Source organism: Leopardus geoffroyi, chromosome C1 (assembly GCF_018350155.1).
Source record: "Leopardus geoffroyi isolate Oge1 chromosome C1, O.geoffroyi_Oge1_pat1.0, whole genome shotgun sequence".
Lineage (NCBI taxonomy): Eukaryota > Metazoa > Chordata > Mammalia > Carnivora > Felidae > Leopardus > Leopardus geoffroyi.
In genome coordinates this window covers 24,955,803-24,983,703 of record NC_059328.1, presented here as the reverse complement: position 1 = coordinate 24,983,703, position 27,901 = coordinate 24,955,803, and the positions used below count along the sequence as shown (strand labels likewise).

General features: G+C 43.5%; 1 protein-coding gene and 1 pseudogene across 4 annotated transcripts; one reads left to right on the top strand and one right to left on the bottom strand.

Moving 5' to 3' along the window:
• The first annotated feature begins 277 nt into the window (after positions 1 to 277).
• Positions 278 to 22,212, top strand: RNF19B (ring finger protein 19B). 4 transcript variants are annotated; one of them, XM_045476567.1, is made up of 11 exons: positions 278 to 409; positions 487 to 576; positions 870 to 1,976; positions 11,831 to 12,036; positions 13,433 to 13,577; positions 15,011 to 15,173; positions 15,620 to 15,734; positions 16,780 to 16,920; positions 17,876 to 18,083; positions 20,442 to 20,573; positions 21,331 to 21,440. In XM_045476567.1, the coding sequence occupies exons 3-11, from the start codon at positions 1,345 to 1,347 to the stop codon at positions 21,350 to 21,352; spliced, it is 1,764 nt and encodes a 587-aa protein (XP_045332523.1). In that variant the 5' UTR covers positions 278 to 409; positions 487 to 576; positions 870 to 1,344; the 3' UTR covers positions 21,353 to 21,440. The 4 variants fall into 4 exon arrangements, with proteins under 4 accessions (XP_045332523.1, XP_045332521.1, XP_045332519.1 ...); XM_045476565.1 differs by lacking the exon at positions 20,442 to 20,573 and having other exon boundaries at positions 282 to 409; positions 21,381 to 22,212; XM_045476563.1 differs by lacking the exons at positions 278 to 409; positions 487 to 576 and having other exon boundaries at positions 1,131 to 1,976; positions 21,381 to 22,212.
• On the bottom strand, positions 8,742 to 8,824 carry LOC123600082 (annotated as a pseudogene).
• Positions 22,213 to 27,901: the final 5,689 nt, after the last annotated feature.

Sequence of the window (27,901 nt, the reverse complement as noted above, 5' to 3'; positions counted from 1 at the left end):
TCAAAACTTTGAAGTTTCTTAGGGCTTATTCCTGGGGACCTTTCTCATGGTTGTAAATGCCACCGATGAGAAAGACAGCTGGTGCCTTCCAGTATTCATTCTACTATTCTCTATCAATCACAGAGCCTCTATTTTTAGCCAGGCACATTGCGCCTAGTTAAAAGGCGACATTTCTCATCGTAGCTCATTATTTTGGCCAATGAGATGTCAGCAAAAATGCGTGGGACTTCCAGCGCAGTCTCTTAAAAAGAAAAGGGTGCACTTTTCCCCCTCTCTCCTGCATGCTTCCAAAGGTGGAGCACAATGAGGTAAACTTAAGATTGGAAACCAAGCGCTGAGTGTAGCAGAGCAGCTCAAAACTGCCTACCTTTGGACTTCTTTTTTGTGAAGAAAGAAATCAATTTCTATCGTAAGTTATTATTTTTTTTTCTTTTGTCATTTGCAACTGAACCTCATCCTAACTGATCGTTCCTGTCGCTGTCGTAGTTGCATGCTCACATCCCACCAGGAAGCCTGCGTACAGCAGAGGACAGACACCTCCAGGGGGAAAGAAACGCTGGGCCTCCTTCCGCAATTGTAAGTAACCAAGCTACCAGGAGGATAGGATGGGAGGTGGGCCTAGGAATACAGTTTATTAGCTCACAGAGAGCACTGAATGCTAGATTAAGGAATTCGGACTTTATTCTGCAAATCCCTTGCGGACAGGACACCCTGTCTGCCTTATCTAGTAATGCTTCCACTTTGTAGATGCTTAATGAATGACTATATTCTTTATTAATGAATGCTGTTAACTTAAACGACAGAAGAATTGTTGCGAGGTGGACCAGTTGGGAATCACCACCTGATCCACCCCTGTCCGGGTTTTACAGGTGAAGTAACCTAAGTCTCTTTTGCTGGAAGTGGCAATCAGCCTATCCGCGAGGAAAGGCAAACCGAAAACTCCCATCTCGAGGATGAAGGCGGTAGGGGGTACAGAATTGGGGAACGGGGCGGAGAAAAGCAGTTGGATGTGTGGCTCCTCAAGATGGCTGCCCCGAACCCCATGACCGGGAGGAAGCGGAGCTCCGCCCCAGCGCGCCGGGCCCCACCCCACTCGGCCCCGCCCAGCGCCCCTCCCCTCTCCGGGGGGGGGCGGTGAGAGTTGTGAGGTGTCTCAGCAAAGCGCCTGCGCAGTGGGCAGCGGCGCGCGGGGCGGAGGCTTTATAATCACTTCGACGCGGCCGCTCGGCTTCTAGCTCGGGGAGGGCGGCCAAGGCGGCGGCGGTCGCCGCGCCGGTTGAGGGGGCGCTGAGGCGGGAGCAGTGGTGGCGCTGGGCGCCCCTCGCTCCTGGGCCTCTGGGGGCCATGGGCTCCGAGAAGGACTCCGAGTCGCCGCGCTCTACATCTCTACACGCGGCCGCGCCCGACCCCAAGTGCCGCAGCGGCGGCCGGCGCCGGCGCCTCACCTTCCACAGTGTCTTCTCCGCCTCGGCCCGCGGCCGCCGCGCCCGGGCCAAGCCGCAGGCCGAGCCGCCGCCCCCGGCTGCACCGCCGCCGCCCGCCCCGGTCCCGGCCGCGGCCCAGGCCCCGCCGCCCGAGGCGCTGCCCGCCGAGCCGGCCGCCGAGGCGGAGGCGGAGGCCGCGGCGGCGGCCGGGCCCGGGTTCGACGATGAGGAGGCGGCGGAGGGCGGCGGCCCCGGCCCGGAGGAGGTGGAGTGCCCGCTCTGCCTGGTGCGGCTGCCGCCCGAGCGGGCCCCTCGTCTCCTCAGCTGCCCGCACCGCTCGTGCCGGGACTGCCTCCGCCACTACCTGCGCCTGGAGATCAGCGAGAGCCGGGTGCCCATTAGCTGCCCCGAGTGCAGCGAGCGACTCAACCCGCACGACATCCGCCTGCTGCTCGCCGACCCGCCGCTCATGCACAAGTACGAGGAGTTCATGCTGCGCCGCTACCTGGCCTCGGACCCCGACTGCCGCTGGTGCCCGGCCCCGGACTGCGGGTGAGCGCGGGGGCGTGGCCGCCCGGGCAGGGGCTGCGGCGGAGGGGGACCCGGGCCCGGGGACCGGACCCCACCCCGCGTGTGGCCGGCCCGGAGAGGCGGTCGGCGGCGCCCAGGGTGCGCGTGTGTGGCCCAGCACCGAGGGAGCGGAGAGGGATGAACAGCGGGAGGAAGGAGAAGGCGGCAAGTGCGGCGGGTTGGTAACCGGCCCCCATCGGCAAGCCCAGACCGGTGGGGGAAGGCACCCACCACCCGCGCTACCCGAGGGCTTGAGGTGGGGGCTGAGCGGTCCCCGAGGGCAAGGGAGCTGTCCATCAAGTCAGGAGGCCTGGAGAGGCTTTTAGGTCGGGTGAACGCCCCTCTGTCCAGAGGTGTAGGGAGCATGTCTTAATGAGGGCTGGGAGGGAATGACTGGCAAAGGATGGAATGAGAATATCATTCTGAGGGGCTCGCAGCAGTCGGAGGGGTGTGTCCCTTTGGCCATGGGCAGACTTAGCAGCACTGCAGGAGAAGGTGTGTTCTGACCACCGCGGCTGAAAGTTGGAATGGAGGTGATGGAAATGGCACCAAGGGGGAAAGGACAGCTCACTGGCAGCTCTGGGGCACCCGGGGCATCGTGTGCCTTCTGTGCTAAGCTGTTGGGAGGCCCGCTGTGGTTTTACACTGCTGCCTTGGGCAGAGTGAGGGGTGGACGGGCCCTTTCTTTGTCCAGAGAAGCAACGGGGCACTGAGAAGAAGGATGCCCAGAGGTTGATACGGTAGGAGAAAATGTGTTACCCGGCCCCTCTGATCGTGAGTTCTTGATGACAGTCTTTTTCATGCACCGTATATCCTGAATTTTTAAGGTCAGTGAGAAAATATGCAGTCTTTACAGGGACAGAATTCCAGCAGATTTTGCTATCTAAAGTATTCAGTGGAGACCACCCTCCCCCCCCCCCCCTTGAAAAAAAATCTGTGTGTTACTGTCAGTACAAACCATGAATGGTTGCATGCAGCAAAGAAGAGCTTATCTAAGTGGTTGGGAGTCAGACCGTGCCATTTACCAATTCTGTGACCTTGGGCAGATCATTTTATTCTTGTGTATTATGCTTTGGGGGCAAAAAGATGCTAGGGACTCCTTGCAGTGTGAGAATGTAATGCCAGTAAAAAGCTGCATGGTCCTTTGCTTCAAAGGAGTTAAGAAGGGCTTTTAATTGTAGCCTGTATATCAAGGCTGTTTTAAGATTTCCCCGATGCTATTTGTCTCCTTCGAAAGAAGCTGTCTTAAGAGTGTCTAGAAGAGTTAACTTCTTTCTATTTTGCCAGACTTGTTTAGAGATGGGTGTGTTATTTAACCTCACTGAGATGGAGTTTCTAAATTACTTTGAAGGGTTGTAGTCAGAGGTATGGTGTTTGTCTATGGTAGATCACTTTCGCTTTCAATTAATAAGTGTCGGAGGGAACCTTTTAGGCTCTTATTTCTGGTGGTCTGGTGATCTTAATGGCCTTTAGAGGTTAATATACATGTGATATGCAGGCATCATACATACTGTTGATCTATTTTCTGAACTAAAAGAACATTAGGAGAACATTGCATGGTTAATTTTGGAATAGTATATTAAACTACTTTTTTGAAATGTCTTTCCTTGAATTTTAACTGAGAAATGTGGCATCACTGATTATCTTTCTGGAAAAACTCCCTTTTTGTTTTTCTATGAAATCAGTCACTGTCTTTGCTCACATCAATAAAAATGGACAGGAATTAACTTACCATCTTGATGGTAAAGTGTAAGCCATTACTGAAAGCTATTAAGGAATTAAGACCATTTCTTATTTCAGCCAAGTATTGGATTAGTATCATCCAGAGTTTTTTTAATTAGTTAAGAGAATTATAAAAATTATATAACTATATTTTTAAGTGTGTTATGTGTGGGTTTAAAGAAGGTAGAGTTTGGAGAAAGCAAGCAAGCTGGCAGCTGAGTATACATGTGCCAGGCATACATAATTGAATTTGATTCTTACAACATTGTAAGATAGATTTGATGTAGTTTTACAGATGAGAAAAATGAAATTTAAATAAATTGAGTGACTTGTTGAGGGTCATATAACTAGTGGGTGGTGGAACCAAGCTTGAAACACTTAACTCCAACCAAGGCCAATATTCTTTCCTCTTAGCTTTTTCTTTTTAAAAGCATGAGATTGTTGGCATTATTGGGGATGCTACTGTTTGGATCATTTTGTCAAATGTTGTAGCTTAAGGACAACATCGAAAGAGCCAAGGATGCTAGAATCTAGTTTCTTTTCTGATTCTTTTTGTGAAGAGCCACTTATCTGCTTTTTCTTATCTGAAATAGGCCTAATCCTTTCCTGACTTGAGAGGCTTATTAATTAATGTTTACAAAGTGTTTTGAGGGGCGCCTGGGTGGCGCAGTCGGTTAAGCGTCCGACTTCAGCCAGGTCACGATCTTGCGGTCCGTGAGTTCGAGCCCCGCGTCGGGCTCTGTGCTGATAGCTCAGAGCCTGGAGCCTGTTTCAGATTCTGTGTCTCCCTCTCTCTCTGCCCCTCCCCCGTTCATGCTCTGTCTCTCTCTGTCCCAAAAATAAATAAACGTTGAAAAAAAAAAAAAATCAAAGTGTTTTGAGGTGTGCAGTTGGAGGTGTTAGATAAATAGAGAGTAACTTTAAAATTCTGTCACTTCCCAAACAAGTGTCTGAGTTCCCTGGGGATGTGGCCAATGATTTTGCCACCTCTTTTTATTTTAATTTATTAAAAAAAAATTTTTTTTAACATTTATTTATTTTTGAGAGAGAGAGAGAGAGCATCAGCGGGAAAGGGGCAGAAGGAGGGAGACAGGATCCAAAGCAGGCTCTGTGCAGTGAGCACAGATGCAGGGCTTGAACTCACAAACGGTGACGTCATGACCTGAGCCGAAATCCAGAGTCAGGCAGCCACTTAACTGACTGAGCCACCCAGGTGCCCCACCACCTCTTTTTAATGCCAGGAGAAAAATAGCTTATTTTGTTTTGTTTCAATCAAATGGTTCTATTCTTCTATGTCTGTTAAAATTCTGGATGAGCAGTTAGAGAAGCATAATCCCCAGTTCTCTTCTTGAACCTGACCACCTTTATTCATAAATCAACTTCTCGCAGCCAGATTTATCAAGTCCTCCCTTTGCTCTGTGTGTGTATATGTGTGTGTATTTGAAGGAGGCATGTAATTGATCTTACAGAGTTCTGATCGTTAGGTTCACTGTGATTATGATAATGAGAACACTGTATATTAAAAGATTATTTGTTTAGGGGGCGCCTGGCTGACTTCAGTCTGAAGAGCGTGTGACTCTTGGGGTCATGAGTTCGAGCCCCTTGTGGGTTGTGGAGATTACTTAAATAAATAAACCTTAAAAATTATTTGTTTACAAGGTATTTGTAGAGCAAAGAGTCATGAATTTTCCTTTTCCCATACTTGAATATGATTTTATTTTAATCATAAATAAGAGGACCAGTTTCAGTGGGGAAACATTTACGTTATTATTTAATATTATTAAGTACAGCATTACCAAGTACATTTAAAACATACTTTCTAATAGGTAAAAGTAACTGAAAATACAAATAACTGATCTTTTTATAGTTCTTTACGGTAAATTTATTTTATAGAGGAGAAACCAGCCCAGAGAAGTTTAAGTGTGGGCTTCTATGTCTCAGTGCTAATAAGTGGTGCAGTTGATTATAACTGCTTAGAGTCTCTGCTTAAGCATGAGGTCTTTTCAGAAACCCCCACCTCATGTAAATATATAATGTTTTCCTGTCAAGTACTGTGTTGCCAGTTTTCAAACCCTTTCAGAATCTCCGGAAGACTGAGGGTGAGCAGAGGAGGCAAAGAAAATTCCTGGTGTACAACAGCAGACCTTCTGTACGAATGAATAGGAGATAAGGCTGTCTTGACCTAAATTCTTTGTGCAGGTCCACCACTCCAGCCTCTCATTGCTGGTTCTCTCTCAGTCCCCCCTCCTACGTGACCCCAACAGGTAGTATCAGCTGTTGGTCTTCCTGGAAAACTGGACTGGACCATCCTGTAAATAGGAACCTTCTGTTCATCTCTAGCACACGTATGAGCAAGACAAAATTCTCAGTCAATGAGGGAGGATTTTCTTTTCCTCTCTGCAACCTTCCTGGACATCTTTTATCTCTCTCTTTGGGTGTGTGTGTGTGTGTGTGTCTTTCTTTCTGGTATGACATGTAAAAAATTGAGATAAAGTTGATCTGGACGTTTTCTCTTAATTGATGTCTGTACCTTCTATTTCACAACTCTTAAGTCTCTTAAGCCTCTTAAGCCCCCCATCCCTCGCTTGTCCATCTGCATCATCCTCCAGCTCCATATATCTTTCCCATATTTGCCAAAGTACTCATTCTAAAGTGGAACATCTTATATCACTCCCCTGCTTAGAACTGTTCATACCTGGGGCGCCTGGGTGGCTCAGTCGGTTAAGTATCTGACTCTCGGTTTCGACTCAGGTCATGATCTCAAGGTTTCATGGGTTTGAGCCCCAAATTGGGCTCTGTGCTGGCAGCACAGAGCCTGCTTGGGATTCTCCATCTCCCTTTCTCTCTGCCCCTCTCCCAGTCACACTATCTCTGTCTCTCTCAAAATAAATAAACTTAAAAAAAAAAAAAACCCTGTTCATACCTGACATATAAGATGACTTCTTATGTCTTTAAGAAGTGATTATTTATATGATCTACCCTTATAATGCAAGCCCCATTATAGTCTTCTACCATCTTTTCATGTTATTTTCCGTTTTTCACCTACAACAGTTATTTTCCAATGTATATTATACATATTACTGGAAAGGAAAACGTTTTGTGACCAAATAAGCTTGGGAAATACTGGCTTGAGCAAAAAAATATTTCTGAGCTTTCTGGACCCTTTAAACATGCTAATATACACTGTAAATTTTGCTAATGCTAATAAACAGTGTAATTTTCAATCTGGTGTAATTTCCCCAAACTTAGACCAACAGGAAACATGGTTTTTTTTCGATGGCATCTTTAACTGAAACTTTCCCTATTTGCAGTTTTCCAACTCCTTTAACAGCTACTCTGTCTTCTGTTAGTGTCCTTATTTAACAATGAATCTTGTACTCTGAATAGATTAAGAGCTCCTCTAGACTAGGATATCTGTATTCCAACTTTTTCCACAACACTATGAACAAAATTTTTCAGTTAGATTTCAGAAGAATGGGATATTGAATTTAGATAGTTGAAGATAGATAAAGATAATGAATAGCACAGTTTTTGGAAGAGAAGCAGATAATGAGGGGGAGGGTAAGAAGAGGACAGATGATCATTAAGTAGACACTTTTGAGAATTATAAAGTGTTGAACCTTAGGTAAATACTGGGTATTACAAAAAGGACTTAGACATGGTCCTCTTGATAGGGAGTTTGGCCTGTTAGAAGAGATGATAGGTAAGTAGGTAGGTAGGTAGAGAGATAGAAAGAAAGAGAAAAAAAAGGAAAAGGAAGAAAGGAAGAAGAAAGAAAGAAAATGCAGTGTAACACATCCTAAAGAAAATACAAATCCTCGGGGCGCCCGGGTGGCGCAGTCGGTTAAGCGTCCGACTTCAGCCAGGTCACGATCTCACGGTCCGTGAGTTTGAGCCCCGCGTCGGGCTCTGGGCTGATGGCTCAGAGCCTGGAGCCTGTTTCCGATTCTGTGTCTCCCTCTCTCTCTGCCCCTCCCCGTTCATGCTCTGTCTCTCTCTGTCCCAAAAATAAATAAACGTTGAAAAAAAAATTAAAAAAAAAAAGAAAGAAAATACAAATCCTCTTAGAGGATAGATGAAAGATTTTGTATGAGGGTGTCAAGAAAGGGGTGCCTAGGTGGCTGACTCAGTTAAGCATCTGACTTTGGCTCAGGTCATGATCTTACAGTTCATGGGTTTGAGCCCCACATCAGGCTCTGTGTTGATGGCATGAAACCTGCTTCAGATCCTCTGTCTTCCTCTCTCTCTGCCCCTCCCTTGCTTGTGCTCTCTCTCTCTCAAAAATATATAAACATTAAAAAACTTTATTAAAAAAAAGACCTCGCAGAGCAGGTAATATTTGATCTGGGCCTTGAAGAGTATGAGTAGTAATTCCTACAAGGCAAATAAAGATGCAAGTAGAGAAAAAAGCATCTTAAATCAGAGGGTTATGAGCAAATACATAGAGGTATAAAAATGCAATGCTAAGTCTGGAGGCTAGTTTGGTCAGCCTCTGGATGCACAATATGGAGAGCATGATCTGGAAAGTAACTAGAGATCAGTCTGAAAATATAGACTGGATTCAAGTTGATAGCCCTATCTAAGCCATGCAAAGTTTAGGTTTGAAAGACTTTTTTTCTTTTTCGTTGAAGGATTTTAAATAAAAGAGTAACATCATGATAGATAACTTTCTGGAATTAGAATTTGGATTGGAGTGGAGAATAAGGAGACTAGATAGTAGACTCTTAGAGTTGTCTGGCCAAGAGGTGACATGAGTTTGAACCAAGGGGGTGGGAATAGAGGGGGGAGAGATAGTAAGAGAACAGCTCATGACAACTTGGTGCATATCTGCTACCCTTACACATGCTCAGGGTCCATTTGTAAATGAAGTTACATGGCCTGGAGCTACAAAGTGCAGACATAATATAGGAACACATTTCTTTTTTTTTTTTTTATTTTTTATTTTTTTTTTTTTAACGTTTATTTATTTTTGGGACAGAGAGAGACAGAGCATGAACAGGGGAGGGGCAGAGAGAGAGGGAGACACAGAATCGGGAAAAGTTTTCAATTAGCAATAATCGCGCCTCGGATAAACCTCATTGGCTACGATACTGCCACTGCGCAAAGCTAGGGAGACACAGAATCGGAAACAGGCTCCAGGCTCTGAGCCATCAGCCCAGAGCCTGACGCGGGGCTCGAACTCACGGACCGCGAGATCGTGACCTGAGCTGAAGTCGGACGCTTAACCGACTGCGCCACCCAGGCGCCCCAGGAACACATTTCTTTAACTACTAGGGTATGTGGAACGTAATCAAATAATAATGGGATTTTTTTTCTCCAGGGCTGAAGTTAGGTAATACTGTGGTCTAGCCTGTCACACATATTTCTGAAGACTTAGGAAGTGAATAAAATTGGTAAATTTGTATGAAATTAAGGGGAGGGAGAAGGACACGTCTGTTTTCTTAGCAGCATGTAATTTCCAACACCTATTTAGCTGCTGCTTCTCCCTCCCCACCCCCCATTTAGCTTCTAATTAGCAAGCCTGAGTGCTTGGTTAATCTAAGAGCAGGGTGGGAGAGAGGCTCCAGTGTGGGATATGGAAGAGAAAGAACAAGATCATCAAGGTAGATTTGGTCTCAAGGATGAAGTTTTTTTCAACTACCTGTGGAAGATTACCCTATTCAGAATTTAGGAGTTTACTCCTAAAATGGGCTTAGACAAAGTTTTAGGACTAAGTTATAGTACCTGGCATATAATAAACCAGTAGATACATGGATAAAGTTTAAAGATTGCTTTAGGACAGAGTAATGGTCCATGAGAAGAGTTAGAATGGCCTGGGGAAAGTAAAGAACTTAAGCAGGAGAGGGTCTCTATCATTCGTTGAACACAAGCATTTTAAGCATGAACCAGTATACTATACCCTGAAGATTAAAAAAAAAAAGGATGATACTTTTCCTTGAGTCTAGTCTGGTTGGGGAAGCATATGTATAAACAAATAATTAGAACATAATGTGATAAGTAATATGAAATAATCATACATAGACATAAAGTAGGCAACCAGCCGCCTAGAGAGATTAAGTGGATTTTATAGGGAGATGAAATTTGAGCCGGTTCTTAAATGGATAAAGTATTTGCCAGGGCAAGAAGAAGAAAGGAAAGAACATTTCTAGGCAGAAGGATTAGATTATGCAAAGGCTATGAAGTAGGATAAAATGTGCTGTGTTTTTATACCATACCTTTCAGGGCAAGATCTCAAATGCAGTTTTAGAGTATGTGTAGTTCCACTTAAATGTGGCAAGCACCTATACCTCCATTTTTGGAGTAGAGGTTAAGGCTTGGAGATTTAAATTAGCTCAGTGTCATGCAGTATGAGTCAGGGACAAGGAGCCCAGACCAGGCGCCCAAAAACAGGAATGCCAAGTCTCGTGCCCTGAGTAATTCTGTGTCATGGTAATAGATTGCTGTGTGTTCGTGAGTATTTGGGGTTATTTTACTTCCTTAGAACCAAATTCTACACCCAAAATTGACATTATCAATCTTGTCAAATGTTCTTTAAAGAAAAAATAAAAGATTCTGTTAATAAATATTTACTCCCACCATGTGAGGTAGGAATGGATCAGGAAATGATCAAGGCTTCCTGACTGTGTAATTTGTATCATCAGAAGTTGACTACTTTCCAAAGGCCATCCAGTACCTTTCCTATAACCCAGAATAGTAAGGAAGTCACTTTCTTCAGGAGAAACATTGTTTATCTGTAGTAGTTATTTTGCAGCGAGGTGGGGTAAATTTACTCAGAACTCCTACAGGATATGAATCATTTGCATTCATACATTGACCCCTTTGCTGTTTCTGAGAAGAGATTTAATACAGACTATATTATGTAACATAGATGATATGTCATCGATACCTTCAATGTCATTCTCAAATCAACTTGCAGAATCTATAATAAACCTGAGAACTTGAGTTGCTGTTATGAACATCTAATGTACATTCAAATAAACAGTAGAAGAAACCCAAGAAAACTTTTATTAGCCTTCCATAAAAGTTGTTTAAGGTCTTTGGCAATTGGAAGAGAAAGTGGAATAGGGGACAGCAAAGCCCAATGGCAACACCTAAGCCTACAGTCATTGACCTGTTTAAAAATTGTTTGAACTTTCACAACTGCTATTTTCCCTTCTTTGTTTCTTTAAATTACTTAATTTTTTTTTTATTTTATTTTAAACAAGCATTCACTTGTTAGGGTAATCTGAACATTTAGTTGACATATTTAGAACTAGTCAGAAGTGCTAATAGTTATTAATATTTTGGATTGTGAGAGAGAATTCTTGGAAAATAAACATGAATTATAAGAAACAGTTGACGTTGGTGCAGATAGATTCTGAATTGCCCGTCTTTACTAAGAATGTGTATCAGAAGAGAGAAGGAAGGAGAGGGAGATAATAACCTTATCCTGTATTAATTAGTAAGGTAGAAGAATGATATTCTTGGACTCTGGAGCCTGTCAAGGAAGTAGATATTTCAAGGTATAGATTTGAGTTAAAAAAAAAAAAAAAAAGTTTGAAAGATAAAATGAGCTTTCAATAGAAGCTGGTCATAATCCATCTGTGGCTCTTGTCTCAGGCTGTGTGTGGTCAGACCAACTTCACTGTGGAACTTAAAAATAAAAAAGTATACTTTAGTTTTTGCTATAGCTTGTTTTACAAATGTTCTGTCCTTTAATGTAAACAAATTCTAATCTCTCTAAATATAGTAAACCATCAAAAGGATATAGTTTTGTACCCTGTAATTTATGAAACTTGCTGTGGGAAACTGCCTTTAAAGCAGCTTGAACTGTGACTGAATATGTGCTAGAATTCAGGCTACCTATGGTATTTTCCCCTATTTTTTCACAAATAAGGGATTTGTGTTTTTTTAGAATCTCAAGAAGAAATTTACTTTCTCACACAGAATATGTTTTACAGTTTGTTCGGCATGCTTGTGTGTATATGTTATGTGTGATATGTGTACTCTTTTCTCTCTATATCATGTGTAGTGACAAGGAGTGTCAGTGTTACCCCACTGACACTGATGAATAATGTCTGTCTTGTTCCGATCTTTCTTACCTTACTGATCTCTCTTCCTGTGTCCTTACCCAGTTATGCTGTTATTGCCTATGGCTGTGCCAGCTGCCCAAAGCTGACCTGTGAGAGGGAAGGCTGCCAAACGGAGTTCTGCTACCACTGCAAGCAAATATGGCATCCAAATCAGACATGCGATATGGCCCGTCAGCAGAGGGCACAGACTTTGCGAGTACGGACCAAGCACACTTCAGGTCTCAGTTATGGGCAAGAATCTGGACCAGGTATAAGTTGGCATTTTCTCATTTTTCTCTTTATTTGATATTTCATAACATGAGCCTAAAGCTAGGAGAGATTATCTTAATGTATAACCAAGTATTTCCTGGGATCAGAGAGCAGAACATATTTGGTAATACCTTCAACGTTGTATTTGATATGTAGCTTCTCTCTCTAATAACTATAGGTTTTCCAACCTATAAATTGGTAAAATTGGAATGCAACAAAATTGAATTCTCTAGTTTCTACCTTCTAAATTTTTTTTTTTTTACATTTATTTATTTTTGAGAGACAGAGAGACAGAACACAAGTGGGAGAGGGGCAGAGAGAGAAGGAGACACAGAATCCGAAACAGGCTCCAGGCTCTGAGCTGTCAGCACAGAGCCCGACGCGGGGCTCGAAACCACAAACCACAAGATCATGACCTGAGCTGAAGTCGGAGGCTCAACCGACTGAGCCACCCAGGAGCCCCTCTAGTTTCTACCTTCTTAGTAATATGTCTCATATTGGAAAGTAATTAGGTCCTTCTGCTAAGGACTTTTTCAAAACCTTCATTGTAAGCAGAAAGACATTTAATTAGTATTAAACCTCTATTATTTTCCTACCAGCTTTAAATGCACCACTGCTTTTGGAAATAGGGTACAGAGTTAAGGAAAGGAAATAATATTAGTATGGATTAATGATTAACCTTAAAAGGAGGAACCTTGGCAAGTCAGAGTAAACCTACTTAAAAATTTCACTGAGTTTATTGCCTTTTATAAATGTATTTTATTTCACTGATGTCATTTGGGAGAGGCTGGTAGGAAAGATTTTACCATTTACTTTTTCCTGGCACAGCATAATCTCCTAAATTGTCATTTTAATAGGATAGTTCCTAGCTTGCTGTGAAAATTACTAGGTGTGTGCTACATAGCATACCCACTTATATTTAGGTTTTGAATTTGAAAGTATCATGGGAAGGGTCTGTGGGTTGTGTTAATAGCAAATCACAATGATACTTACTGAGACTGAGAAACGAGTTTTTTGAGCTAAAGTTTTTTTGCAGACTGTTCCTCCTGCAGGACTCTGTTTTGAATTCTGCCAGCCTATTGGCTGATGAAATTCCATTTTTCTTGGAACGATCTTTCTCTCTTGGGAAGTATTCTTGCTCAGAGTGTGGCTTAAGTGCTGTGTAAGATGCCAGTTTGGGGGATAGGCAGCTCAGTATGAGACAGGATCCATTTTATGAAAATTCCTGAGGTCTAGACATAGCCAGCCTTCCAGTGAAGTGGGTTGCACAATTTGGAATTCTTAGTTGAGAGTTTTTGACTGCCTCCTCATTTTTTATATATATTCCTAGGAATAATAAATCAAACTAGGTTTAACTAGGGATATTTTTCTACCCGATTTTCCTTCCCCTCTTAGCAGATGACATCAAGCCATGCCCACGATGCAGTGCTTACATTATCAAGATGAATGATGGGAGCTGTAATCATATGACCTGTGCAGTGTGTGGCTGTGAATTCTGTTGGCTTTGTATGAAAGAGATCTCAGACTTGCATTACCTCAGGTGAGAAGGCAAATGTGTCCATTGCTTTATAATCTTGTTCTTTTACTGATTGAGGGGAAAAAGGAGGTCAGAGAGACATAGTTGTCTGTCCTCGCATTACAGAGTAAGGAAGCTATAAAAAGTTCTTCTGAAGCACTCCTGTGACCATGTTTTTTTCGAGTTCAGCAACTTCCAGGGACTGTTTTCATTACCTTCCAGATAGAGTTCAGTTTCCCTAGCATGGCTTTAAGTCTTTCCACAATTTGGTCATCATCTAATTTTCTCGCTTTTTCCATGTTGCTTTTATACATGCTATATATTACAGGTAACCTGGGCTTGCTGTTCCCTGTGTCTGCTCTGTGCTGTCTTATTGTTCATGTTCTTTCATAATTGTTTATGTTCTTGCCTCTGCTCAGAATGCTTTCTGATCACATCGCCCTCCCAGCAACCTCTTTTTATCTCAACCTGTTCAGTTTTTATTCACCTTTCAGAGGTCACTTAAATGCCATTTTGTCTATGACGCCTTCCCCAGCTTTTTCTGCCTCATTCTTCTATATTGGCATTCGTTAAATGTTTGTTAATAAACATCACTACTTTTGCTTCATATACAAGTCTAATTTTGCTAAACTGCATAAGTTTATTAAGGTCGGACTTACCTTTTTACAGTTTCTTGCATGTAATGACTTCCTAAAGGATTCTAAAGGATTCAGGTTGAATATTAAAATATTGTCCTGAAGGAGTTAATATTTACCAACTTAACATTCATTGTGTGCATGAAGCATTTTCATTTCCAATATGGCAGGCATTGAGTACTGACACTATACCGATTATCAGTGACATGAGTGTGTAAGACATGATCCCTACTTTCAAAATTGCTTATCCTGTCTAGTCAAGACGGGACAAAGGGAGTGAGCAAAAATGGTTGAACACATAAGGATTGGGTATAAAAGTAGCCAAACTCGGAATATGAAACTGACATAAAGGGTATGACAAAGTCTTTTTATGTCCTTTCCCAGGAACATAGTTTACACTATCTATTGGATATGGGTAGGACAGATGCCAAGAAAACTATGCAAATCAGTGTTTATTAGCTGCCGGGCACAGTGCTTTTGGATGCGATATCGAGCGTGTAGGTTGTTCAGGATCCCAAGTAGTATATCAGTCAAGGAAGCGGAATCAGTGTTGATAGGTTAAGGAGGACAGAGTTCAACAGAAAAGAAAGGAAAGAGGTTTCAAGGCTGGAAGCGTACCTTTACAAAAAGTAAAGGGCCCAGAGCTCTAGTAATCTGACCTTGTCTTTTGCTCCCCCTCATATGATATATTCATTTCCTGTAACCTCTTGTAACTATTAATCATTCCTGTTGAAAAAGAAGGCTCTTGCTCTTAGTAAGCCCTCTGGTGACAATAGCTGCATTTGTAATATTACCATTAACTTCAGCATGTTTCCTCTGCAGCCCCTCTGGCTGCACATTCTGGGGCAAGAAGCCGTGGAGCCGTAAGAAGAAAATTCTTTGGCAGCTGGGCACACTGATTGGTGCTCCAGTGGGGATATCCCTCATTGCTGGCATTGCCATTCCTGCCATGGTCATCGGCATTCCTGTTTATGTTGGCAGGAAGGTAAGACATGCTGAGTTCTATGTATGTTCCATCCCCAGGTTTGCTGGTAAAGGTTTGAAGGAAATAGGGAGGAGCTTATATTTCAGAGCTTCCTGAAAACCAGCTGGTTCTTGGATAAAAATAACCTTAATTTCTTAAATGGATTTTCATAAACCCCGAGAGATCTGGAAGTTCTTATTAGCATCCTGGGCCTGGTTTGTCTCGGTGACTTAAAGGTGAAATACTTTTCCTCACTCCTCTGAGTTATTTTGTCTCTTCTTGGATTAACTTTTTCTGTATTACTTTATGTCACCCTGGTCTGAGTTAGGTTCAAATTGGAGTAAGATGGCCTCTTGGTGGGTGGGGGATATATTTTAATACAATAGAATATTCACTTGTCTTTTTTCACCCTAGCAAAAAGATTGATATCCTAACCTGCTGACCTGAATTTTATTTCTTCTTCTTAGATTCACAGCAGATATGAGGGAAGGAAAACCTCCAAACACAAGAGGAATTTGGCTATCACAGGAGGAGTGACTTTGTCTGTCATTGCATCCCCAGTCATTGCTGCAGTTAGTGTGGGTAAGCTAGCCGAGACCACAACTCTTCTCCTTCCCTCCCTCTCTTTTCTTTAGCACTCCCCCCCCATACCTCTCGCTTTCCAACTATAGCAGTTTAGCCAGCTGGCCAGATGCTTCACCTCGGAGGCTCCTACATTCTATGCCAAACCCACCTTGGGAGTTAACTCTTTTAGGCACTATCATTGTGATTATCAGCTGCACTAAATTGTCACACTTTGGGATCTTTCATTCTTAAATTAGTGCTTAGAACTCCATCTGGCACATAGAAAAGTTTGATTTAAAGGATATCACTTTAAGGCCTAGTTTTTCACCTTTCCTCTCCACTTGCCAGGGAACCCACAAAATAAAATTACTTTTATTTTGATTTGCTTAATGCCTCGTAGTATTTTAAGAGGCATGAGGGTTTGTTCTAGAATAAGACTATTATAAGTAACATTTATTACGGCTCTCCATGTGCCAGGAGCAGTTCTGAGTGTTTTGCATGTATTAATTCATTTGATCCTCACAGCAGCACAATTGTAATAGAAAGGTGCAGTAATTTGCCCAAGGTCACTTAGCTGGGACATGAATCAAGGCAGTCTGACTTCAGAGCCTGTGCTCTTAACTAAGCCATCCTGCCTCTCACAGCAGTAAGATTTTGGAATTAACACTCTGCAGGGGTGGGGATTCTAAGCCCCCACTTATTTAATGTTTGATTATTGATTGTTTCTTGGATTAGCATGTCAGCAGTGAGTAGAAGAGGGAAAATAAAAGCAACGTGTACTCACTGTGCTGGGCACTGTACATACTTTTCTTGTGGTCATTGACAACCCTGGGAAGATATGTCCAAGGTTATACAGCTAGTAAATTGGAGCCAGGATTCTAATCCAGGCCTAATTCCAAGTCCAGTCATCGTCTCTTAGTCCCACCTACCTCTTTAGGATAAGCCATCTTCTGTCTTTCTGTGGCCCTTTATGAAGTGGTTTGTCTGTGCTCAGGCTGGAAAGGAAAATTTAGGGCGGTTGAAACCTGATGGCCTGCTGACTTGTTTCCTTCTCCTCCCCCAGGTATTGGTGTCCCCATTATGCTGGCTTATGTCTATGGGGTTGTGCCCATTTCTCTCTGTCGTGGAGGTGGCTGTGGAGTTAGCACAGCCAATGGAAAGGGGGTGAAAATTGAGTTTGATGAAGATGATGGTCCAATCACAGGTAAAGGGAGAATTTTAATTTCCCTTTAAATTTATGGGACGGAAGATAAAAATCAGTAGAATTCTGTACATTTTACAGAGAGATTGTCATTGGATTACTTTGGGTAATGAGCTTTGTAGGGGGTAAAGTATTTTTAGCTTTTCATTTCTTTGTTCCAGAGTTATTAGGTTAATTCCTCTGGTACTTGGCTCTGTGTGGCAGGTACAAACTAGTAGGATTCCAAGTAACTCCAAGTATGCTGGTAATAGTAGTGATTATAATAAAGTCTTATACCTGCACAGTACTTTATAATTTTCAGAGGACTTTACACAGTTATTATCTCATCTGGTTTTTATAGCAGCTCTCTGAATAGGGAAGGCAAGGGCTATTATCATCTGCATTTAATGGGAACTTCTTTAAGCTTTTGTCTCAACATCTGTTAAATGGGTTTAAGAGCTTCTGCAAAGCTGGGACTAGAGCAAGTCTTTCGACTTCTTCCCTGCCTCCCCACCCCCCCAACTTCTACTTTGATGTTTTTGCTTTACCATATTAACTAAGCTAGGGCACAGAGTCCCACAAGTTTTTTAAGCTTCCTACTAGTATCAGCACGTGACCTGAACATATTTTGAAATCTTCATGTTTGATTAGATGGCATCTGTGGTATAATAGTGGACTTAGAATCCGAAGTGTAGTTTTGTGTGACCAGCCATGAATGGGACAAGTCATCTACTTCTAAGATTTCACTTCCTCAGCTGAAATTGGGCCTGTTATTGCCGAGTTATTGGGAAGATTAAATATTAACATATGTTCAAGCATTTGACATGTAGTGGCTGCATGTAGTAGCTGTTCATTAAGTGGACATACGAGTATTCTTCTCCATGAATGCTCTCCACTCTGAAGAGTCATTACAGGAAAATAACAGACTTTGTCTTGATGCTGTGTTATCTTCAATTGAGATATTTCGTTTCTTCCCCAGTGGCAGATGCCTGGAGAGCCCTTAAGAACCCCAGCATTGGGGAGAGCAGTATTGAAGGTCTGACTAGTGTATTGAGCACCAGCGGAAGCCCTACAGATGGACTTAGTGTTATGCAGGGTCCATACAGCGAAACAGCCAGCTTTGCAGCCCTCTCAGGGGGCACGCTGAGTGGTGGCATTCTTTCCAGTGGCAAGGGAAAATATAGCAGGTAAGCAAATAGATAATTTCTGACAGAACCAGTTGGAATCATAAGAAGTAAAATACCTGTTTTGAGTCATTTCTCTGTGCTGGGCACATCTCCTATGTCATCTCATTTGATGTAATCACCAGTGGAGCCGGGGGGTTTTGTGTTTTTAACTTCACAATGAGGAAATGGGCTCAGAAATGTTAAGTGAATTACAGAAAGTTTGGTGTTCTTCCCACTGCACCATAGCGACTCCACGTAAAGAGTAATCCTGACTTCAGCTCTTCCCTCTACTACATTAAGCTGCCTGCTTCTGGAAGGGAAAGCACACGTTTTTGTGGCAATCACTAAAGTGCACTCCCCATTAGGCTTGTCACTGACTTTCAGTTGAACAGCATTCATGCTGTATGTTGTTGGCTTATTGGTGTTGTGATCCTTATTACCTTCTTACTCCTATTTGATAGATAAGGAAAATCAATTCTATGAACACGTATTGAGACTATGTAAAACTTTATGACTAAAAACGTTTTGATCTGCTCAGTTATTTTACCAGTGAGATAAACCAGAACATATTCAGATAGCTGAAGGACCTTGAGTTGGAAGAAGCGATTCTGACTCATGCCAAGAGGTAGATTAAGGCAACTTAGCAGAAGTTAGAGGGAAACTAATTTTGTGTCATTATAGAGATTATAGGGAAAATCTATATAAAAATCCAAAGAAGGATTGGATTGGATAACCTTGAAAATACTGAGCTGCCTATCCCTGGAACTATTTAAAGTAAGACCAGATGGCCATTTGGCTATTAGGCCTTTTGGCTAAGGAGTCAAGCAACAGATGACAGATGGATTGGATCCCACACCTGAGTACCTGTCAGTCACCTGGGAGCCTCTTAAAAATAGACTTCAGGGCCCTATCCCAAAATGAATAAATTGAATCTCCTGGAGTGGAACCTGGGGATCTATGTTTGGAAAAGGCTCCCCAGGTGATTCTAGCACAGTCACTGTACAAGCTGGCATCTGGGAAGCACCTAATGGATGGTGTTTGTGAAAAGTCTCTTCCAATTCTCCGAATCTGTGGAAGAGCCAAAACTAGAACCCAAGTCTGTGATCTGACGCCTCATTCTCTTGGGCCGTGGCACATGCTTGAGGGCATCTGAGGCCGGAGCTACAGAGCAAGGCATAGGCAGCAGGATGGTGGTTGCTCAAATGTGCAGCTGAAGGCTGCTGCTGACCTGTCTGTATCTCATGACTCTGGCCGTCTCTTGTTAGGGGATCCCGCCCCCACATGCCAGAGAATTCACTGCTGGGCTTTCTTAAAACCATCACCCTTGTAAAGAAGCAGACAGACATAATTGGAGACTGACTTGCTGAAACTGCTGCTTAACCAGTCTAGCTGTTCCAGTTCTGTGAAAGCCTTTTATAGGAAGTGCATGAGTCAGGTGGGTTTGACTGTGAAACCTATTAAGAGGAAATACTTAAGGTGAACTGCAAACTGGTGTTACAGCCAAGAAGGGAAATTGTTATGGGTTCTCAGCTTTGAGACACAATCGGGGAAGCTTGCTGCTCTTGTGGGAGATCGGATCCTCTGTGTCCTTCAGTCTCATCGCCTGGAGGTAATTTGATAGCTAAGTGTTTGAGTTCCCATGTGCAAGACGTAATATAAATGAGATGTGGTCTCTCCTTTTTTCGGAGCTCACAGATGATTGGAGGAGAGATGCACGAATTGATTTAATAAGTACGTAGGTGCTATGGGAGCACTTAACAGGAAATGACTGGTTTGCTAGGAGAATGAGGGGAGATGATACCTCCGTTGTTGTTAAGGACTGAATATGAGTTTGTCACATAAAGAAAGGAAACTTCCAGAGTGAGGGAATGGTATGTGCAAAGTCATGGAGTATACAATGTATATAGGTGTGTAAGGAAAGAAAGAATTCAGAGTGATTATGATCTAGGACTGTGGTGAGAGACGAAACTGGAGAGAGAGCTTGGAGGCAGATCAGGAAGACTTTAAATGCCTGTTGGCAGTAGAGAACCAAGAGAGGACTGTTAGAGTGATCGGGTCTTTGTCCACCTTGGCACTGATCTGGAAGGTGTTGGACTTGGACTTAGGGCTGCTGGGGAGAGAACCCAACTGCAGTTTTCCAAGGAGGAGATGTTGAGCACCTAAAGTTAAGTAGTAGCAATGGGGATAGAAAGGAGGGGACGATTTCAATAGGTATTCAAGAGAGAAAATATGTGGGCATCTATCTGAGCTATTTGACAATTGGAGAAGATCAGATCAACTCAGTTTGCAAGAGAATAATAGAAGAGATGTGTGCCAGGAAGCAGACTGTCTCAGAATACCCAGGTCTCATATTAACGTGAACGTCCCCTCTTTACACAGGTTAGAAGTTCAAGCCGATGTCCAAAAGGAAATTTTCCCTAAAGACACAGCCAGTCTTGGTGCAATTAGTGACAACGCAAGCACTCGTGCTATGGCCGGTTCCATAATCAGTTCCTACAACCCACAGGACAGGTATGTGAACAGTCAGAGATGCCCAGGAGAGGTTGGAGTTTGTAGTTGGGTATAGGCCTTCAGAAGCTCAACGCCTCCTGTTAGGGCTGCGTGTGCTATCGGATGGGATATATCGTGTGTGCCCTTTGAGTTCACCCGGCAGGTTCTTGGTATAGGAGTGTCTGAGATCTCTTGATTGATTCTTCTTGTTAGCACTTGATTTTTAGAGATTTTTTTCTTTCTCCCTTTTCTTCCTCCCCCCCCCTCCCCTTTTTGGGGTCTTTTTGGCTATTGTATAATCATTCACATGAAACTTAAGGAGCTCGGTTGCTGTTCACTGATGTCTGTGGGTCTGTGGTTTCTGCTCTCATGTTGCTCATTGCTTGATGTGACTCCCGTTGCCTATTTCTCTTTATTTTTGAGGAACTAGTGTAACTGACGTGGTGTGATTGCAGCACCCCCTGCTGGAGGGGTTCTGGTTCCTTCCAATTGTGACACAATAGCAAAACACTATGAATCTCCTTTCACTTTCATGTTTTGAGTAAGATAGTGTGAGGGTCCGACCCTTAGCTGAATTTTGAAAGCTCTTTTGTAGTTGTATAAAGAAATTGGCAGAGGTGCGTATGTGTTTTTAATCATCGAAAGAGATCTAGTTCTTCACCATCTCACTTGAGAGTTAGGTTAAATTTTTATGTTTGCCAAAAGTGAGCTCTCGTCTCCTGACTACCTGTGTTTCGGACTTTCTAATTCTCAACCCACAAACTGCTTGTACCAACAGGTATAGCATGACCCGTACGTGACTCAGCAAAGTGGATTTTGTCTCCACAGAGAATGCAACAATATGGAGATCCAAGTGGACATTGAAGCCAAACCAAGCCACTACCAGCTGGTGAGTGGAAGCAGCACAGAGGACTCACTCCACGTTCACGCCCAGATGGCAGAGAATGAAGAAGAAGGTGGTGGCGGTGGCGGCAGTGTCGGCAACGAAGAGGACCCCCCCTGCAAACACCAAAGCTGTGAACAGAAAGACTGCCTGGCCGGCAAACCTTGGGACATCAGCCTGGCCCAGCCTGAGAGCATCCGCAGTGACCTGGAGAGCTCGGACACGCAGTCGGACGATGTGCCGGACATCACCTCAGATGAGTGTGGCTCCCCTCGCTCCCAGACGGCAGCCTGCCCCTCCACTCCCAGAGCCCAAGGTGCACCGAGCCCAAGTGCCCATATGAACCTCTCTGCCCCAGCCGAGGGGAAGACTGTCTTGAAGCCAGAAGGTGCAGAAGGCAGAGTATGAAGTGGAATGAATGCTCCTGTTCTGAGAAGCACACTTGTAACTGCATCTTTTGGAATTTTTTTTTGTGGTGGGGGGGGGGGGGCGGGAATTTATGTATTTTATTTCAAATATTCTCTGGTCACAGGTTTTCCCCAGGGAAATTCTGAGAAATTTGCTATTTCTTACCAGATAAAACATGGAAATTTTTGCCCTTCGTCCCACCCCCCAACCCCTTCCCTCCTTGTTTTAGTTTTAATTTATTGGTTAAACTGAAAGTGGCAATCCGTGAGGTGTGTCAAAGAGTGTACAGATGTATGTGTGTATATTGTACGTATGCTAACATATTACTGAAAGAAACACATTTTAATAAAGATTTCTGTCGTAATTCAACTCCTCTCATTTTCCTTGGCTTGGGACAGTCCTACAGAGCCAAGTGTTTGATTGAGTAGACCAGTCTCAGGATGGGAGTTTTCCTAATCCCAGGGAAGAAGCATTGTGTTCTAGTTAGACTGCAGTGGAGCCCCCTATACACCAACGACTCTGAGCCTGACAGGAAGCGAAGCTTGGCTTGTTTGGGACTCCGGGGTCAGACTGCAGAATTAGCTGAGTCAGCTGTATGGAGAAGCTGTAGATTAAAATGAACCTCGTTTGTCCTCTGGAGGCAGCCTGCAGTTTTCCTGTTCAAGCTTTACTTCTTTTCCGCACTGTAGCCGCCAGTAGGAATGTGCTTCAGAGGAGAGAAGGGGTGGCTGTGCCAGTGGCTCTTCAGAGAGTCCCAGTGAATGATGTGGGGTTACAGGCTGGGGACCGAGTATTCTTACTGGAGGAGGAAAGGTACTGGTTTTGCATAATCACCGAGCAATAACCCCGAATGTTTGTTACATTCCCGGGTACACATTCCCCGTTCCAAAAGGCTTTCTTAGTCTTGCCAATGTAGTTTGAGTAAGAGGGACTAAGGAATGTGACTAAAACTCGTAATGAAAGGAGATAGGAGACATGCCATCAAAATCTCAACATTTGATTTTATCTGCTCTTATAAATTTGTCAGAATTGAGCTATGTTAGTACTACTTGGGGTTTTGGCCTTAGAAATGAGAGCTCATACATAGTGTGGCAGCAAAACTAAAAGATTCATGAAACCTGGTGTAAGATTCTAAACCTGGCAGTAACTTACTTTGTGACCTGTGAGTCAGTTTTTCTCTCATGCTCTGAATTTCCCCAACTCTTCCACAATATTTAAGGAACTTCTTTTCTTTAGCACCTTAGCCCTGGGCCCAGAGGAAGAATTGAAAACACCCTTTCCCTAAGGACCAGATGGCTTTCTGTTTCCTTCCACAGATGCACCCGCTCCTTGTCTTCCTGGCCTGTGCTTTGCCACAATGAGGATGATGAGTCTGGACAACAGACAACTTGGAAGACTCTTATCTCTTGGGCACTGCAGCCAGACTGAGCACATTTCCCTGCACCCGAGATGGGAAATGCTCTTAGTGGACTTTGAGTCTCTGGAAGAAAGTGCCCTGGAGGGTGTCCTTGTGTGAAAAAGGGAAACTGTTGGAAAAGGGGGCCAACAGTCTGCAAATCTGTGAAATGCAAATTATCAGCTCAAGATTGCAGTTCTCTTGAAGCCTTACCAGGACAGCAGTTAACTTTGATAAACTCGAAGAAGTCTTTGGGAGGGGCAAGAATTGGCAGCCAGACCTGTGTTCTTACCTAAGCTCCACTTCTTCCTGCTGTGACACTTGGACAGTTGCCTCTGAGTCTGCTGTCACTCAACCAAAATGGGGAAAATATTAATCGTTAATTATGGGGTCGCAAAGATTGACATGGTGTACTGAAATGCTTTTGGTAAAGACCCATGTTTTTTTCTCCTGCAGGAATAAGAATAAATAAGTTAAGGGAGATTATGGGGGTCATCTAAGAAAAGCCCAGAACTCTAGACCAGAGGCTATGAAAAACTAAGCTTATTCTAATCCTTTGCAACACTACTTTGTATAGCCTAGACGTTAGCTGATGAAAAGGCCCTTCGGCACCACCTGGAGGAGAACATGAGTAATGCGTTGGAAAAGTTGGTTCTCCCTTTAGAAAATGGGGAAAGTTTAACTTCTTTGTACGGCATTCGTTCGTTTTGAAATGCCTACTACATTTCAAGTGTAGCATGCAACAACGAAGAAAACACAAAATTGTTGTCCCCGTGGAACGTACACTCTAGTGGGGGAAAGACGATAAAATAGATGATCTGGATGAGGATAAGTGCACTGGAGAAAACAGAGTAGAGAGAGTAAAGAGAGTGGTAGATGGAGCCACTTCAGATGGTAGTATAGGTGTCTTTCATGAACATTTGATCAGAATCCTAAGGGGAGTGAGAAAGAACCAAATGGTTCTTTCTATCTAGGGGAAGAACATAGCAGGCATTGGGAACAAAATACAAAGGCCCTTTGGTAGAGCATCCTTAGCCTGTTTAAAAAACACACACACAGCTTAGAGACCTATTTGGCTGGAATATGTGGACCAAGGAGGTTGAAGAGATGGCTGGGGGTGAGATTGTATAGATCAGCAAAACAACTCTGAAGACCAGGAAATTGTAAGTTTCTCTGAGTCCAGGAAGAGAGGTAATCTTCAAAGCCAGACAGATGGGATGCTTGCAGTCAGCTTTCAAATGGGCTAAAACTGGGAGAGGGTGTGTCACCAGTCCGACTTGAATGGGGTCATGTAAAGAAACTCGTGGATATGGTAAATGCGTACTCATTCATTCTGACCCTTTCTAATACACTTTCTTGTACCCAGAGGCTGGAAAGCTAAAAGCGATGGGTTTTAAACGTCCTTAAACCAAGGTTCTGAATGTAATTTAAATTTTGCCAATTAAATGTATAAATAAGATGTGGAAGGAAGAAGTGATTGTGGGGCCATCTTCAGCTACTTTGTTGCTACTGCAAGGACCTAAAGACCTTGGGTTTCTCTTCAGTGGTACCCAATATCCGCCCGTAGTTTTGTGAGTGTTGAAGGGCTTCCTGATCATAAAGAACAGTGATGTGTGTTCTTGTAGTCAGCCTGTGGTGGCCTGATGATTCCTCATCTTGATGGTGGAGAGGGAATGCTACCAGGGTAGACCTGGAGATCCAGTCTAGAGCCCACTGCTCAGGCTTTCCAGTTCTTGCAAGCACCTAATTTACTTGCGTTGAATCCTTTGCTACTTCAAATAGGTAGAAGGGTTTTGTGTCTTGCAACTACTAAACTCCAATAACCCTGTTTGTTTCCGAAAGTGGTTATAGGCAGTAGGCCCTCACAGATGGCACTCTTAGATTAGTTATGACTGTTGGATTTGAAGGAAATGAGGATAAATTGCCATTGGAAAATAGTAGACAAAGATTACTTACATTTGTGTTTCGGTTGAAACGAAAAGTCTCTTGGAGGACGTCGGCAGATCAAATGGCTGCCACTACAGACCATCATGTAAGAAATGAGGGCCTAGATGGTGGTGGCGATGCTAAAGAAGTAAAGGAGAAAGCGAAAAACCCAAAGACCCCAGAACTTTACATTTTCAGCTCCAGGCATGTATAGGAGAGCCCCAGAAGAATTTTGTCTCTTGCAACTGCAAGGCCGATGTACATGAAAATCAGAAGGAGATTCTGGGTTACAGAATTACAGCATGAGTTAAATTCATAGCCTTACCATGTCTCTTATGTGAAAATCAGAACCTTGTTTGGGAGAGAATGGGACCCTGAAACGAGAAATGGGGACATTTGAGTGGATTTAGGTAAGTCCCAGTGTTCTGAATCCAGATTCCACTTAGTGTCTCTCACCAGCAGAAACAGCCTTTCTTCCCCTCACTAATATGGCTGGTCCTGTCTTACTTGGAGACCTTGGGTAGTTGCCTTGAAAGGGAATGCCAATACTCATGTCCAACCCACTACCCCGTGTTGCCACCAGATCTGTAACTAGAGTTAGATCCAGATGTGCTTCTGGAAGGCAAACACAAAGTCTGATCCGAGGGAAGGCTTACAGAAGAATGGTAAGACTTGGTTAATTTGAATCAGCAGAAACCTGGGTTTTAAAGGTTTAAATTAGACCAGGAAGAAAAGAACATAATTTTATTTCATTTGGGTTGAACTTATGGATATGGAAATTCTAGAGATTCTGGATTCAGTATATTGGCTTTAGCAGCTACGAGTGGCTCTTAGCTGGTTGGTTAGATGGAACCTGGACTGCACACGGTGTACATTCAAATTGAAACTCCTAAAACTCCTTAGCATAGCAGAAGATAAATCCAAAAACATGAAGATAGAAATGTTGATGCAGATTTGTCATATGTGTGACTTAATCTAATTTTGCCTTCTAGAATTGCTCAGAGGATGTTCCTTTCACCAAGGAATTGGAAAGTATGTAGATAAGAGGAACACCTTATCTTGGAGAGTGCTGTAGTTTATATCCTCCATAGGCTGGGAATGAAGCTAAGAGATGCTGCCGTTGAAATGGAATCCCTGACGTCAGTAGGAATGATGGGGTCAGTAGGAATGATGACGTCAGTAGGAGTGGAGGAGCCAAGGGGCAGTACCAAGGCAACAGAGCCGGAGTGATGAAATAGAGCCTTCCAAGGTCCTATTTGGTTGGTATAACCCAAATCAAGACTCCAGATCTGGCAAAAAGAGACCTGTTTTGAGTCACCAAAATGGAAAATTACGAACTCTAAATTCTCGGTCCCAAGGTCCTTGAATAAAGGGGTGCGGAGTACCCTGGAGGTAGCACCCAACAATATAACTATCACTGTAATTGCAAATCTTTCAGTGTTCCCCAAGGGAATCTTAAGCCACTTATCTATGTTCCTGTGCTTAGGGGAATGGAAATACCCAGGCCTTTAGGGAATACTTAGAAACTAGCCCTATGCTAACAGTAATCCCCAAAAAGGTCTGTGTTCCACTAGTTAGAATTGAGGTTTGTGGGGTATCAAGGGTTTGGAGGGGTGTCCTCCAAAATGTATGTGTTGGAACCCTAACCTCTCATACCTCCGAATGTGATCTTATTGGAAATAGGGCTGTTGCAGATATAATTGCATAAAATGAGGTCATACTGGAGGAGGTAGGCCCCTAATCCGATATCATGCGTGTCGCGTGAAAAGGAAAAATTTGGACACGGAGACCCAAAAACAGAACGTCATGTGAAGATGAAGCCAGAGATCGGGATGATGCAGTAGAAGCAAAGGAACTGCGAAGATTGCCAGCAAACCACCAGAAACTAGGGGAGAGGCCTGGAAGAGATTCTCCCTCAGCCCTCAGAGGAACCAAGCCTGCCCACACCTTGATCTCAGACTTCTAGCCCAATAAAATTGTGTTGTTTAAACCACCTAGTTTGTGGTACTTGTTATAGCATATCTGGCAAACGAACATATGGGGATCAAAGAATTTTTTAATGTCTATTTTGAGAGAGAGAGAGAGAGAGAGGCAGAGAGAAAGAGAATCTCAAGCAGGCTCTGTGCTTGACAGCACAGAGCCGGACGTGGGGCTTGACCTCACAAACCATGAGACCATGACCTGGGTCAAAATCAAGACCCAGACACTTAACTGACTCAGCCACCCAGGCGCCCCGGGGATCAAGCCATTTAAAAGGAATGTTGGCCCGGGTCTATCTCACATATTCGTCCTGTGGTTACTTCCCAGTTCGAGTGGTCACAGTTGTTCTAGACGTACTTGGCAACTGGCAGAATCTTTCATAACGACCTGTACAGTTAAAGCTATTGTGGTGAGAAGAGTAAAAGAAAGCCCCTGGAACCGTCCCTCCCTACCAGAATAATCCAAGAGCAGTAGTGCGCCCCTGAGGGCATGACAGATACTGCTGCCGCGTCAAAGACTGAGAAATCCAGGAGTGCTGATTGATCTCTATCTCATCTCCATTTAAAATTATTTGTTTGCCCTGTACACGACTTGCAGCTGTTATTTCAGATGTAATCTCTTCATGAAGCAAGTCAGCACCTGCCCCAGCACCTGCAGCCATGCAACTGTTGACCTGAAAGATGCTTTCTTCTCTTCTAGCCCTAGGAGCAGAAAACGTCAAAAGTAGAATACTTTTCACCTATCAGGGCCAACAGT

Excerpts from the sequence above, each read along its gene's own strand:
- RNF19B (XM_045476563.1), top strand. The coding sequence starts at position 1,345 with ATGGGCTCCGAGAAGGACTCCGAGTCGCCGCGCTCTACATCTCTACAC. Across the intron at positions 12,037-13,432 it reads TGGGCAAGAATCTGGACCAG|CAGATGACATCAAGCCATGC; the intron begins GTATAAGTTGGC and ends TTCCCCTCTTAG. Across the intron at positions 13,578-15,010 it reads TCAGACTTGCATTACCTCAG|CCCCTCTGGCTGCACATTCT; the intron begins GTGAGAAGGCAA and ends TTTCCTCTGCAG.